This window comes from Acanthaster planci, linkage group LG06 (genome assembly GCF_054643075.1).
Source record: "Acanthaster planci isolate LZ-2023a linkage group LG06, COTS_SCS, whole genome shotgun sequence".
Lineage (NCBI taxonomy): Eukaryota > Metazoa > Echinodermata > Asteroidea > Valvatida > Acanthasteridae > Acanthaster > Acanthaster planci.
In genome coordinates, this window is record NC_141782.1 from 7911047 (window position 1) to 7925336 (window position 14290).

At 43.9% G+C, this 14290-nt stretch overlaps 1 protein-coding gene across 1 annotated transcript; it reads right to left on the reverse strand.

The window, feature by feature from the left end:
• Positions 1-5814: 5814 nt before the first annotated feature.
• On the reverse strand, positions 5815-12605 carry LOC147798784 (zinc finger CCHC domain-containing protein 18-like). Its single transcript, XM_087138366.1, has one exon. It carries the CDS (start codon positions 12530-12532, stop codon positions 11435-11437), a length of 1098 nt encoding a protein of 365 aa, XP_086994492.1. The 5' UTR covers positions 12533-12605; the 3' UTR covers positions 5815-11434.
• Positions 12606-14290: the final 1685 nt, after the last annotated feature.

The following is a 14290-nucleotide window of genomic DNA, read 5'->3' on the forward strand; positions in this document are numbered from 1 at the left end:
ATATTGTTTTGCAGTACAGAGCGAGGGAACGACTGTGGTGAGTCGAAAGGGTGCGTGACGAAATCAAGAAGGGAGCTGGAACGGGAAGGTTTTCATTTTATCCCTGCAGTATGTGCTGGTACATTGCAGCATGTCATTGACAGAGCAAATGAGCATCAGAGAGACTCGATTGTTCGAAGTCTAGTAAGTAAAAATTGCCTGATTCAAGAAGTCGTCAGAGGTGAGTTGAAATTAGGAATAATTTGTTTCTGTCGCTCAATACGAATGATCTGAACAAACCATGTTTGATTCCATGACGATAACTTCGATAAATTTCCTCTTTTAGTGAAAAATAAAATCATAATATTCATGACAGCAGTCCTGTGTAACTATATTCTCATTCTTAATAAGGTAAAAGCAAAACCTTTTGTTCATTTCGAGGTATCTCTCATTTTTTTCAAGATACATTGAATTGTTTCCTGATAATTTTTTTTTAATTTTTTTGTATAAAAAATACAAAACAGTTTTTCAGTTTAAAAGCCCTGTGGTGGACTAATCCCATCCGATTGATATACTATGTATAACCGTTTGAAAAGATTTCAAGATATCTCGAAAGTCAAGATATCTTAAATTTGTTTGAAGATATCAAAGAGATAAAATACATGCTTTTAAGATGACTGTAAACCTGCAGTAATGTCAAATATTGTTTTTAAGATACATATCACGTGTTCCTCAGTTTCGTCCTGCACGTCTCAATAACATTTCGACGCTTGCCGTGATGTGCTCTTTTCAATATGACTTCGCGGAAGGGTAAACGATTTCAAAATATCATGAAATCATGCCCGTTAACCGATCTCTAAATAATTTGTAGATATCTCCAAATCGAATTGAGATATCATGAAATTTACATACATCGTTAGCCGTAAAGTTACTTCAAAGATCTGTTCCCAATTTCAGGGTGCTGCTTAGCACACGATTTTACGCTCCATAGAGGCTCCACAAAAAATTATTTCATGGAGACCGTAAGCAGTAAGCACAACCAAAGGCCTGCTAACTTTGGAGAAAAAATTGCTTAAACTTAGTGACATGACAATAGAAATCTCTGTGCGCGCGCAACAAGATCTCCATTATAAGGTGACGCGACAGGGGGTGCTAGGCACAGGCGCGGGATATGATAATAGATGGCACTCTGTACCAACCTCGTTCCCATGGACACGATCTTGCCGCGCCAAGTTGGTTCCCACCATGCTTTAAGCGATCTAACTCCAGTATTATATAATTTGAATATCGTACTATGGGTTCGATTAGCTTCCCTGAACACACCGGTGTTACACTCAAGGGAAGCCTCAAAATGAGGCTTATCGAACGCTGCAATGCGTTTTCCAAGGCATTTCCAAGGCATTCTGGGAAAAAGGTCAAGTCCCCGTCACGTTCCATCATGTACATCCATGCACGAACAGTCCATCTGTGACGTCATTACACTCGGGCAGCCTCCAGAGACCCGCTCGCCAGCCGGGGTAGTAGTTATTCACATATTCACGTGATCCCCGTGGCTGCCCTGGTGTCAGCCACATCCCATCCTTACACAGCTATACTTGTGGGGTATTTCCTTTGTTCTCGTGTACAAAACTCCCACACAACACGCAAAAAAATTAAATCAAATTCACTTTCCTGGGTTGAAATTTCTACTGTATGTCCCTTATATAAAATACTTCATTTTACCCATCAAAAAATTTCCCCTTTTTGAGTTATTTCCAAATATCTGTTTCGTGAAATTCTTGTGGGGTACCAATTTTGGTACCCTACAAGGTAAAAACTGGCATTGTTGGGTACTTCTCATTGTTCCGGTACCCCAGAAGGCCCGTGTATAAGCGCACATCGGCGCGCAAACCCCTTAAGTTCCGTCCCCCTAGTTGAATCCGAAAAAAGGTATCTATACCATGTAGCTATTACGTACTGTACATGTACAACCATAGACATAAAGCGTACAACCCAGTACAACCCGTCCACGAACATGCACATTCATAAGCACAATGCGCCGGGAAGCGCGCCCAATAGCAACCGAACCGCTGAGATCTGCGCAACGTGCAACGAAGACTGTCAGGTGGGATTTCTACCGTGTAAAAAATCGAAGATTTTGTTTATTCAGAAGGGACTGAAAATAATCAACTGTGGCTATAGCAGCACATGGTAAGTAGTCATGAACTTGCATACAGTTCTGATCAACATATGTTTCAGCCTGGGACGCTCGAGTTTAGTAAAGGCTGCTGGTACGTCCATTTCGTAGCGTAACGTTAGGCCCTACGTTCATCACCCATGTTATCAGATAGGCCTGTATAGATCTAAGATTAGGGGACATTCATGCATTTTACAAACGTATCAACTCGACGGCTGTGTCAACTGAAAATGTAAGTTTTGGGGAGGAAAGGGATGTATGCTGTGCTTGTGTACACAAATCATTCTCATGTAACTTACATCCAGGTTGCGTTTATGTCTGTGGTTGATGAGCAGGCGCGGCGTTCACGTATGTTTCAGAGGGAAATTATAAACTGCGCATGTCCCGTTTTTAGGGTCATTTGCATGCGTAATTTCATGAAATTTTATGAAATTTGGAAATAAAAATTCTTGCCCAAAATATTTCCAGGGTAAGATAAGGCCTTTTCCTGACGTGTTTTGTGAAAATAAAATTGAGAAATAGTACCAAAGTGGTCAAAACTGTTGATTTTTTATAAAGCTCTTTTCGTAAGCAGTAGTTTGTCTACGTTTTTATGCAATTTTTGAAGGCTCGAAACAAAGAATTCGAAGTTTTCCTGAAGTTTTCAAAAGTGGGCTGTGGTGGAGAAAGGTGTGAAGGTTTAAGATTTGCTGACGGTTTTGTGCTAGATTTTTTTCTCTTCCTGACCGGACGCGTTTGCACATCGACCTAACTCAGCACTGATTCCGTTCATCCCGCATAATCTATACGGCCTTGCGAGTAAGAATTCAGTGACTCGGGAACGAAAGACGAACAAAAAGGTACAGTAAGTTAACATGAAGTTTATTATTGAAACTGGGGTCTATCTGTCATTATAAAATTGCCAGGAAAATTTTGAAATTCACAGTACATGTCCCCAGTTTTACATGTACTATACATGAATGAACCACACAAACAGGTACCGGCTCCGTCGCGAGGTCGAAAATTTGTGCGTAGTGTACATGCACGTGTAGGCCTACTGTACATGTACAGTCACTCTATTGGAAATGCATGGAGACGTAGACGCGTAGGCAATAGACCTAGCCGTCGCTCTGGAAGCCCGTTTCGGACACGGCCTAAGGCGCAACACGACTGTCCGCACAGACTTAAAAACGTTGTTCGAAACCACAAGTTTTTGTGATATGTGCGGCACCCGACTAAAATCAAACATATGGGCAAATCCACCCATGTACACCAAATACAACATAGAAAACAGTGCAAAATCGGACGAAATAGCGCCGCCTGTTGACTCTCGTGAAGAGGTTGGCCTCCGTTTTTTCAGTGGAAATTCAAGATTATGGCTAGAAGATCACTTTTCGTTGAATTTCATAGTGGGTTAGCCGAATTTTTTTATTCGCCTGTCAAGGAAAATATCCCCAAATAGCAGTAAAACTAAGCGCTCATTTCTGAATGTAGCCACCCGCCTCTAGCCAAAATAGGCCTGCAATTTTGGGCCTTTTGTGAAAGAAATATTCCGAGCTGAAATTTGGGATTTACAGAAATATTCTATGATCCATCCTGATTATGATCTCTCTTATTGTTAAAATCTTGTGGGAATATTAAAAGCGTGTCCACGAGAGGACCATGCAGGATGTGACAAGGTGGGGTCAACAGATTTGGCTGAAATTTGGTGTATGTGGGGGTCACAGGTAGCCTTGAGGTTGTGCAAAATTTTAAGTCAATCCGACCTCATCTTCAGGACAAATGGCCCAATTATGTACTTTTAAAGTAAAATATGTGTTATTTTGATGTTTTTAGGCTAGAAAAGTTTAAACGCTTGCTGTTTAGCAATGGGAAGCAGCAGATCAATGAAATTTGCGGGGCTTAGAGTTTGTTTCCTGCCCTAAGCCTGATGTCCAAATTGAGGGGAAAATGTATTTAAGAGGCAGAGGCAAGCCTTCACTTAGGGGTATCCCTAAATTTGCTTCATAGTTATACTTATCTTTGAGTAGATATGGGGTCATTAGTGCAGGTCTTTCAGCCATAAAACTTTGATGAAAGAAAGTCCGTATGGTCTTTTGGACGCATCAATAAAATATTTGTCAGCAGTTTTCAGTATGGACTTACAGGAGCCTTGTTTCAGCCTTATATTGTGTGTTTTAGCCTTCTATCAGTTAAAACTGGTACCAATTGTGATTATGATTCTCTTTTTCCACTGCAGTCTCGATGCATTGCAAAGAAAGAAAACCTCTGTTAACCTGAGAGAAACCATTGTGCCAGATTTAATCGAGACCCAGTCTGCAACTGCAAAACCCTCCCCCTTGCCCCAAGTGAGATTTCGAAAATGATAAAACGGATTGCCTCGCCCACAGCCCCCTCTTGGTAAACAAATACATATAAGACGTTTGCATACAATTTATCATATATCTATGATAACATGAGATGCAAGATGTCAGGATTTAGTTCACTGTAGTTAATAGTACTTCACGAATTGGAGGCACTTGCTTTACTTTGTAATCATTGTACATCTTACTTTGTAGGCCTGATCAGGAAAGAGTTCTATACACTGATATCCTGTGCACAAGCCTAGGGCACTTGCCTGAAAAATTCAAGTGTTTCAAAGTAAATGCTTCAATATCGTCTTTACTAAATTTGACTTTAAGGACGTCATAACTTCTGATGGCTTGTAAACCACAAGGGAAAATTAAGGAGGTATGGATATAGAACCCTTAACCTTGATCAGTTGAGCATACAAATATAGTCTGGGAAAATATCTGCTCAATTTCAAGTTACAGGCGTGTATCATAACTCGGGCCTATTATCTTTCCTCAGTGACCTGGGATCAACATGCTCCATCTTGCAAACTCCTCTTGACTGGTTGTTTTGTTTACACCACGAAATAATTTGCCTTTTCTTTCATGGAGTGGATGACGACATTTCCACTAAACACTCACATCATTTGCATAGACTTTCCGCATTTGCAGATGGCTTCGTATGTGTAGCGGGCATAATATGAAAATTATGACACCTGCTTACATTATTTATTTGTTTACTAGTTTACGCCATTTTATTGTCAGCCAACCAGTGGAGATAAGTGCGTTTCCGGCTAAGTTAGCGAAAGGTTTTAACACGCTGTACAAAAATACAGATATCCTAAATCTAAAGGATACATATATTTAAAAACAACAAGGAAAAACCCAGGGATTCTGTTTACACAAGAAATTAATTAACAATAAAACTAAATGAAGGGCGTAGCTTGAAGTTCCGTTGAAGTTGGGGATGACTGGCCCTAGCTTCACTTGGCACTAAGCTGGGATTGTTGGCTATGTGCAGATGGTGTGTAGGACTCGATTGCACAGTCTCTCCTTCCCCGGCTTGAGTAAATCAGGTGTGGGGAACACAATGCATGCGACTCTGCTTCAAGTCACTCCCTGTCCAGCAGTACATACAGCTCGATAGGCTCACTGAGGTTACCTTGGTGCCTCAGTACTAGTGGTGTCTTTGCCTAGAGCAGGACAGGGACGAATATGTAATTGTGGCAGGTTCAATGCAAGGAGAGATCACAGAGACAACAGAACAGTCTCTGTGGAGTCCAGTAGCCAAGTGGAGTGAAATACTAACTATACTAAGTAAAACAGTTGTATGGACTACCAAAAGTGAAAGTCCCTTTAAAACACTACACTGTGTGTAAGGTTGTCATGGTTACCAGTGTCGGTCAATGCCTTCGTCCACCTGGGTACCTCATTTGTGTGTGTGGGTTGGTCTACACAGAAATGACTAAGGTGCTACAAGGACACTATACCAAGACCGGTGTCTTAGGAATTACAAGGTTACAAATGTTGCGGTCAAACTTTGGAAGTTTAAGTCCGGGAAATATGAGTGAATCATAATCAGGAGGTAAAAGTTAATTAAGATTAAACATTAAAATGTCAAAGTTCTGGGCAATCAAATCGATTTAAAGCAAAAGGAATACACATCAAAAGATTAAACACACGGATATAAGAACTGAAATAGAATAAAGAAAAACTAACTATTGAATATATGGAACTATGGTAAAAACTAGATAAAGGTGAATCAAGTCAAATGATTGAAACTTATCAAGTAATAAATCACAGAAGAATGTTACAAATTCAAAGACTTAACTTGCACAAGAGGGAAATATCCCTCTCTTCACTTTAGTCAAGGGAATGTGATTATTCAATGTATGCTAGAAGAAATATATCATAAAAACTTAAGTAAAATAATATTATACAAGTAATCCTAGGAATCACGTCTTCCTAAATTAAGTTTTACTTAATTTAGACAAGTCGCCAGAGATCTTTTACATGGAAATGGTAAACTTCCAAATCAATGGAAACTCATACAGCAAGTTAAATTCATTCAGTATTCTGGGACTAGGAAGTCAGAATGTTTGGACGGATCGTGGAAGATATCGCAAAAGAAATGGTGTTTGTATCTGGAAACAACAGAACCTTAAACAGATATCAACATGGATAGAACTTCTAAAATAGACTTTGGCTTAAATTAAGACGTGCACATTCTTTTACTCTTTCAAAGCATTCTCAGCCAAAATTACAATGACTACAATTCAGAAACGCAATATGATATTGACCTATGACGACTTGGTCTAAGCGTTGAAGAATAGACACTTCAATCTAGGCATAAAAGTAAGACAAAAGTATCATCAAACTCACCTAGAGCAGGACAGGGACGAATATGTAATTGTGGCAGGTTCAATGCAAGGAGAGATCACAGAGACAACAGAACAGTCTCTGTGGAGTCCAGTAGCCAAGTGGAGTGAAGGGTCACTGGCCACTGAATTTATCTGCTCCTCCTCAAGGACTCTTGTGGTTGGTTGCAAGTTCTGCTACCAACCTGCCCACACGCGCTGCCAAGCAACCCACACATTTCTAAGAAACTGCATGACCTAACTCTGGGGGAGTTAGAATTTCAAAAAAATGGGGGGCACAAAATTCATCCTATTACATTCTTGCCTGCTTTCTGAATGTCGTCCCGACATAGGAAAAATAAAAATCACCGTTTCATCTCTCAAAATAATCTATGGATTTTGTGACCCACATCCAACACGTCCAACCACCAATACCAACTTTGTCTGTTCCATTTTAACACACGAGACATCCATTTACTTTCCACGAACAATGTCAATTATTGCTGCCAAACACATTTCTTTGGTTCGTTCACTTGAAGTATCGTCCAACATGGTATAAAGAAAGTCTGCTTTGGCTTTCCAACCTGGTACGTTTCCTGACTGTGATACAACTTGTGCATTAGAAAAGCCTAAGCGGTCAGGGGGTTTGATTTGTCTTCGCGGTCTTTGTTTCACAGTGTTCCGAAACGGAGCATTCCCTGCAGTGTCACTCTCCTGTAGCCTGCCTGCACCACTTGTATCCTGTTCATTATCTGAGTCTACAGTGCAAGATATATATGGGTCAGATTTCTCACCTGATGCGGGGGGCTGTTTCGAATGACTTGCGGGAACCGACAGCGGCAAAGAACTGAAAGGCAAGAGCAAATTCCGATGGAGTGTTCGAGTCAAACCCTCACCCTGCTCTTGCTTTACCACATATACTGGGATGTCAGGATTAACCTGTTTTACTACCCTGTATGCATTCTGTTCCCATCTATCAGATATTTTGTAGTTGCCTGTTGGTGCAACCACTCTCACCAAGACTCGGTCCCCTGGATGCAGTACTGCAGCTCTCAGATTCAGATCGTATTGAACCTTGTTTTTCATTGCACACTTGCCTGCATGAGCAGAAGCCAACTTATAAGCAGCTGAAAGGCGTTCACGAAGTTGGTCTGCATACATACTGTGGGACGCTTTGGATGGTTGTCTAGATTCCAGGCCAAGGGCAATGTCAATAGGAAGTCTGGGGTGTCTCCCGTACATGAGAAAATAAGGGGAAAATCCAGTGGCGTCATTCCTTGTTGCATTGTAAGCATGAACCAGAGGTGCCACATACTTCTTCCACACAGCTTTCTTGTCCTCAGGCAGGGTGCCAAGCATTTCTAAGAGTGTCCTATTAAACCGTTCCACTTGGCCATTACCTTGAGGGTGGTATGGCGTGGTTCTACTCTTAGTTATGCCAGTCACTTGACATAGCTGCTTAATCACCTCAGATTCGAAACCTCTTCCCTGGTCAGAATGTAGACGACCTGGAAAACCGTAGTGTACGATGAAGTTGTTGAAGAGGACTCGGGCTGTAGTCTTTGCTGTCTGGTTTGGAACAGGAATGGCTTGTGCATATCGACTAAAATGATCAGTGATGACGAGGATGCTGGACTGGTCCTCACCAGATGACTTCAAAGAAAGGTGGTCTATACAGACAAGCTCCATTGGCTCACTGGTCTTAATGTTAACCAGAGGTGCAGAACGCACGGCGGCCGGGGGGAGCTTCCTCCGAATACACCTGGGGCATGTTCGTATTCTCTTGTCAATGTCGTTGGCCATGTGGGGCCAAAAGAACCTTGAACGAACTAGATCCAGGGTGCGTTCACGACCGAAGTGACCAGCCTCATCATGGAGTGACTTGAAAACCATATCACGATGAGTTTTGGGGAGGAGTAACTGAAAGAGTCTTTCACCATCGCTCTCCTGACGTTGACGGAAGAGGACATTATCACGAAATATCAATCTGTCCCAATCCCTCAAGATTAAGAGGACGTCACGATCTTCAGACCTCTTCTGTTCTTTATCAGGGGGGTGACCACTTTCTTTGTATCTGATAACTCTTGCCAAAATAGGGTCACTCTGCTGATAGTTCCTCCATTCTTCCATGGTTACCCTAGGTAAAGAGCTCTGCCCAGGCCACAGGGGAGGATTGTCAATAGCAGAGGGCATGGCACTGTTTTGCAAAGCAAGTGCCTCGACTAATGGAATATGAAGGGTAGGGGATTCCCCAGTGAAGTTTACACTTTGGGAATTGACAACAGCCTGAAACACCTCACTGTTTATTGTCGCCATGGTGTTACTCTCTGCTGGAGCAGAGTGGGGACGGCGAGATAGGCCATCTGCATCTCCGTTTTGCTTTCCCTTTCTGTATTCCAATGTGAAATTATATGCAGAAAGTGCAGCTAACCAGCGATGGCCAGTGGCATCCAGCTTTGCGGTTGTCAACACATATGTCAAGGGGTTATTGTCAGTCACAACCTTGAACTGGTTTCCGTATAGGTAATCATGAAACTTCTCTGTGACTGCCCATTTGAGAGCGAGAAATTCTAGCTTGTGGGCGGGGTAATTCCGTTCACTCTTGGACAAGCCCCGACTAGCATATGCCACAACTCGCTCCTTGCCATCCTGGAGCTGATAAAGTGCAGCTCCAAGTCCAGTGAGACTAGCATCTGTATGCAGAATAAAAGGTTGGCTGAAGTCTGCATATGCCAGTGCTGGTGCTGTTGTCAAGTGTGAAATCAACGTCTCGAAAGATTTCTGACAATCAGGAGTCCAAGTGAATGGTGGCACTTTTTTATTACGTGAGGAGCATGACTTACGTTTAGCGGGGAGGCCAGCTGTAAGCGCATGTAGTGGCTTGGCAATTTTCGAATAACCAGCTATAAAACGCCTGTAGTACCCAGCAAACCCAAGAAATGACCGGACGTCCTGGTGATTCGTCGGTGTGGGCCATTCCTTCAGAGCGGTTACTTTATCGGGGTCAGTTTCAACTCCATCTGCAGAAATTACATGTCCCAGATACTTAACAGAGGTCCGAAACAACTGGCATTTAGATGGCTTCAGTTTCAAGCCGTGTTCCTGAAGTCGCAGGAGAACTGACTTGAGTCGTTCAAGGTGTTCCGTGAAAGTACGAGAAAATACAATGATGTCATCAAGGTAAACAAGGCACGTCTTGAGATTGAGGTCACCAACGCAACGTTCCATTAGTCTCTGAAACGTCGCTGGAGCATTTGTGAGGCCAAAAGGCATGCGGTTGGCCTCATAGAATCCAAGGGGGGTTGTAAATGCAGTCTTAGCCTTGTCTTCCTCTCTTACTTCGACCTGCCAGTACCCAGACTTCAGGTCCAAGGATGAAAACCACCGTGCTCCATGCAGGGCATCAAGAGTTTCCTCGATGCGAGGAAGTGCATAGGCATCTCGGATAGTTCTCTCGTTCAGTCTACGATAGTCTATACAGAACCGAAGTGAACCATCCTTCTTCCGAACAAGCACAACCGGAGATGCCCATGGCGAAGTAGACTCCCTGATTGCACCTGCATCAAGCATATCCTTAATCAGTTGACGCGCTTCATCATACTGGGATGGTAGAATCCGGCGGTGGCGTTCCTTGAAAGGGACATCGTTTTTTAGCTTGATCTCATGTTTGACAGTTGTCGTGTGACCGAGGTCATTGTCATGAAGGGAGAAAACCTGTTTCCACTCCTTCAGGAAGTGTTTTACTCGGTCTAAGTTCTCAGCTCCTACTGGTGATTTAGTGAAGTCAAACTGCTCCAGAAAACCATCAGTAGTCTTGTTCTCAGCCGAGTCAGGCGAAGCCACGTCCAGAGCATCAAGTGGATTGATGACAGTGACGTGGTTTGCCTTGCAGAGGATGGACTTTGGACTAACTGTCAGTGGCTTTAGTGTTAAGTTCCTGATAACAACAGGAACACCTAAGATTGTAGTCTGTGGTGGGAGTGTGGCCACCGAAGGAAGGACTTCCAAGCCACCTGGTAAAGTGGTGCCTGAAGATGCTTCCGTCACAACGTGGCACTGCGTAGCGAGCGGACTGGATTTTATGTAGCCATTAATGACAACTGTGTCATTTGGTTGTACGACAACCTGGCTAGTACCTGCTGTCCGTACCTCCCAGTCTTTCTTATTGGGTTTATAGGTCTTCAATGACTGTAGAGCCAGCCGCCAGGCTTGCGGCAGGGGCGCCTTCTGAGCGAAGCGTGTCCCATACGCTTGCAAACAGTGGGACCTACACTGAGCAATTACATTGGTGCCAACAAGAAGAGGTACATCCATGTGATAGGGTGTGTCGGGAACAATAAGGGCTAAAGTCCAGTACTTAGCTGAACCTTTCTTGAAGTGCAGGGGAAAAGAAATTTCCACTTCTATGTAACCCAGAAAGGGGACTGACGCACCTCCAGCTCCTTGCACATGCAGCAAATTACGAATTGGCTTGATAGGAATGTGAGGGAGGTATTGCTTGTAAAAGGAATGGCATATTGTAGTAACCTGTGAGCCAGTGTCAACGAGGCATTTACAACTAACTCCTCCGAGGAATGCATCCGCCTCATTGGCACTACCGACAAGTCTATGGATTACACTGTTTGGGTGGATGATGTCATGCGGGGACCTGGTGTTGCTGCCTGCCACATTCCCCTCTGTGGAGGCAGAGGACTGTTTAACTGTGTTTGGTGGGTGGTGCCACTCGTCTTTGGTTTGGAAGGGTTGCGACAACCTTTGGAGATATGGCCCTGCTCGCCACACCGAAAACATTCAACAGGTTGTTGACGCACAGGGGGCTGGGCAGTACCGGGCTTCTGAGAAGAAGGTTGGGGTGAGGGAGTGTGAGGGGGGTGAAGGGCGACTTTGAGTTCAGCCAGAGTGGAGTTGATGCTGGAAAGTGCCTCGGAAAATGGCTGGTCCGAAATGGATGAGACAGGGGCAGGCTGTTGTGGGGGGCGTTGTACTTTCAAGGGCCGTCGTGAAATTGACTGGGTTTCTTGTTCGCCCGTACGAACAAGGCGAACTAAATGATCAAAATCGGCGACAGTATCTTTAAGATGGCGGCAGGCATTTCGGACGTCAGGGTCGCGCAGTCCCCGCCAGTAGATTTGACGGAGGACAGTGTCCATAGAGGATTGGGGTAATCCACCCCGGCGACACGAATCAAAAACCAGGAGCTTCAAGCGTCTGCCAAAGGCTGCTGCAGACTCCTGGTCCTCCTGCTGGCTATTGTAGGCTTTTTGAAGGAGAGCCGGTCCATCTTGGACTGTGCCATAGCTGGCTTCAAGTTCATGAATGAGTTGGGGGATTGAGGCATGGGGGCCAAGTGTCTGAATAAGCCGACTGGGCTCCCCACGAATGGACTGTCGGACATATGGGGCAAGTACTCGTTCAGAGTATGTGGCGTCACGAAGGAGTGACTCCACTTCAAACTTCCAGGTATCAAAGTCCACTCCATGCCCTTTGGTTGAATCGCCCATGAATAATGATATTCGCGGGGGTTGGACATAACCCGTTGGTAAGAGGGGAGGGGGCAGTGGCGGGTAGGCGGGCATGGGGCGCTGGGGAAGGGGACTTAACAGCGGCAATTGGAGAGGGTGAGAGGGATTGTATGCCGAAGTCAGATTGTCTTGAACAGGGCCTGGAACGGCGGTATTAAGCAAGGGTTGGGCCACAGGGATCGGTCCCATGGTCGGTGCTGAGACAGGCTCGGAAGATGTTACTGCAGAGAACGCACCCGTGGGGTGCACAATTTGAGGTGGTGGGGGGTGACGTGTTTGATCGCGAAACCAGGGTTGGTGTTGGTGGATGGATAATGGGGAGTGGGGAAACCCTTTCCGCAGAAGGAAGAAGGGACGCAAGAGCGATCGGTTCTGTACCCGGCGGGGGAGGTTGCTTGAATGAGCGCAGCACATGGGGGTGTCCATCGAGGAAGGGCTGTCTATCTAACAAGTAAATAGCATTAGTGGCATCATCCGGGAAGCGATAATGGCAGTGTAAGTATGTGCCATAGTCGGCACTAGAATGATACAATTTGCTAACTGATTGAACTAAACCTGCACGACTCATATGTCTCTGTACCTGCTCTGCAGTGGCTTGACTGGGGATATTGGTTACAAGGACCGTGCTTCTAGTAAAGCGTCTCAAAGGTGAATTTTCCATGATGGAAGCGATATAAAAGGGTATTGTACCAGCAATACAATAATAGAGTGGGAAATAAACAAAATGCAAAGAACGAGATTACGCAATGACTGCAAGTAACTAACACAATAAGAGAACTCAATGCTCTACATAAAAAGATTTGAACGACAAAATGGTTAAATCACAGTTGCCAGGTAAAAACTAAGTGGAAGGGTAGCGAGAAAAGATCAGACAATCAAATATATGACAACAATATCAAAGCAATAAGCTGTCAACAACATGTAAAACAAATGATATCAGATAGAATTTGTGGGCTTCACTACTTAGCCGTCGAAGGGTGCATGGAAGTGAATGCACTCAATCAATATGGGAGAAACGTACAGCGTAAACCACACATCGGGCGCCAATTATGTAGCGGGCATAATATGAAAATTATGACACCTGCTTACATTATTTATTTGTTTACTAGTTTACGCCATTTTATTGTCAGCCAACCAGTGGAGATAAGTGCGTTTCCGGCTAAGTTAGCGAAAGGTTTTAACACGCTGTACAAAAATACAGATATCCTAAATCTAAAGGATACATATATTTAAAAACAACAAGGAAAAACCCAGGGATTCTGTTTACACAAGAAATTAATTAACAATAAAACTAAATGAAGGGCGTAGCTTGAAGTTCCGTTGAAGTTGGGGATGACTGGCCCTAGCTTCACTTGGCACTAAGCTGGGATTGTTGGCTATGTGCAGATGGTGTGTAGGACTCGATTGCACAGTCTCTCCTTCCCCGGCTTGAGTAAATCAGGTGTGGGGAACACAATGCATGCGACTCTGCTTCAAGTCACTCCCTGTCCAGCAGTACATACAGCTCGATAGGCTCACTGAGGTTACCTTGGTGCCTCAGTACTAGTGGTGTCTTTGCCTAGAGCAGGACAGGGACGAATATGTAATTGTGGCAGGTTCAATGCAAGGAGAGATCACAGAGACAACAGAACAGTCTCTGTGGAGTCCAGTAGCCAAGTGGAGTGAAATACTAACTATACTAAGTAAAACAGTTGTATGGACTACCAAAAGTGAAAGTCCCTTTAAAACACTACACTGTGTGTAAGGTTGTCATGGTTACCAGTGTCGGTCAATGCCTTCGTCCACCTGGGTACCTCATTTGTGTGTGTGGGTTGGTCTACACAGAAATGACTAAGGTGCTACAAGGACACTATACCAAGACCGGTGTCTTAGGAATTACAAGGTTACAAATGTTGCGGTCAAACTTTGGAAGTTTAAGTCCGGGAAATATGAGTGAATCATAATCAG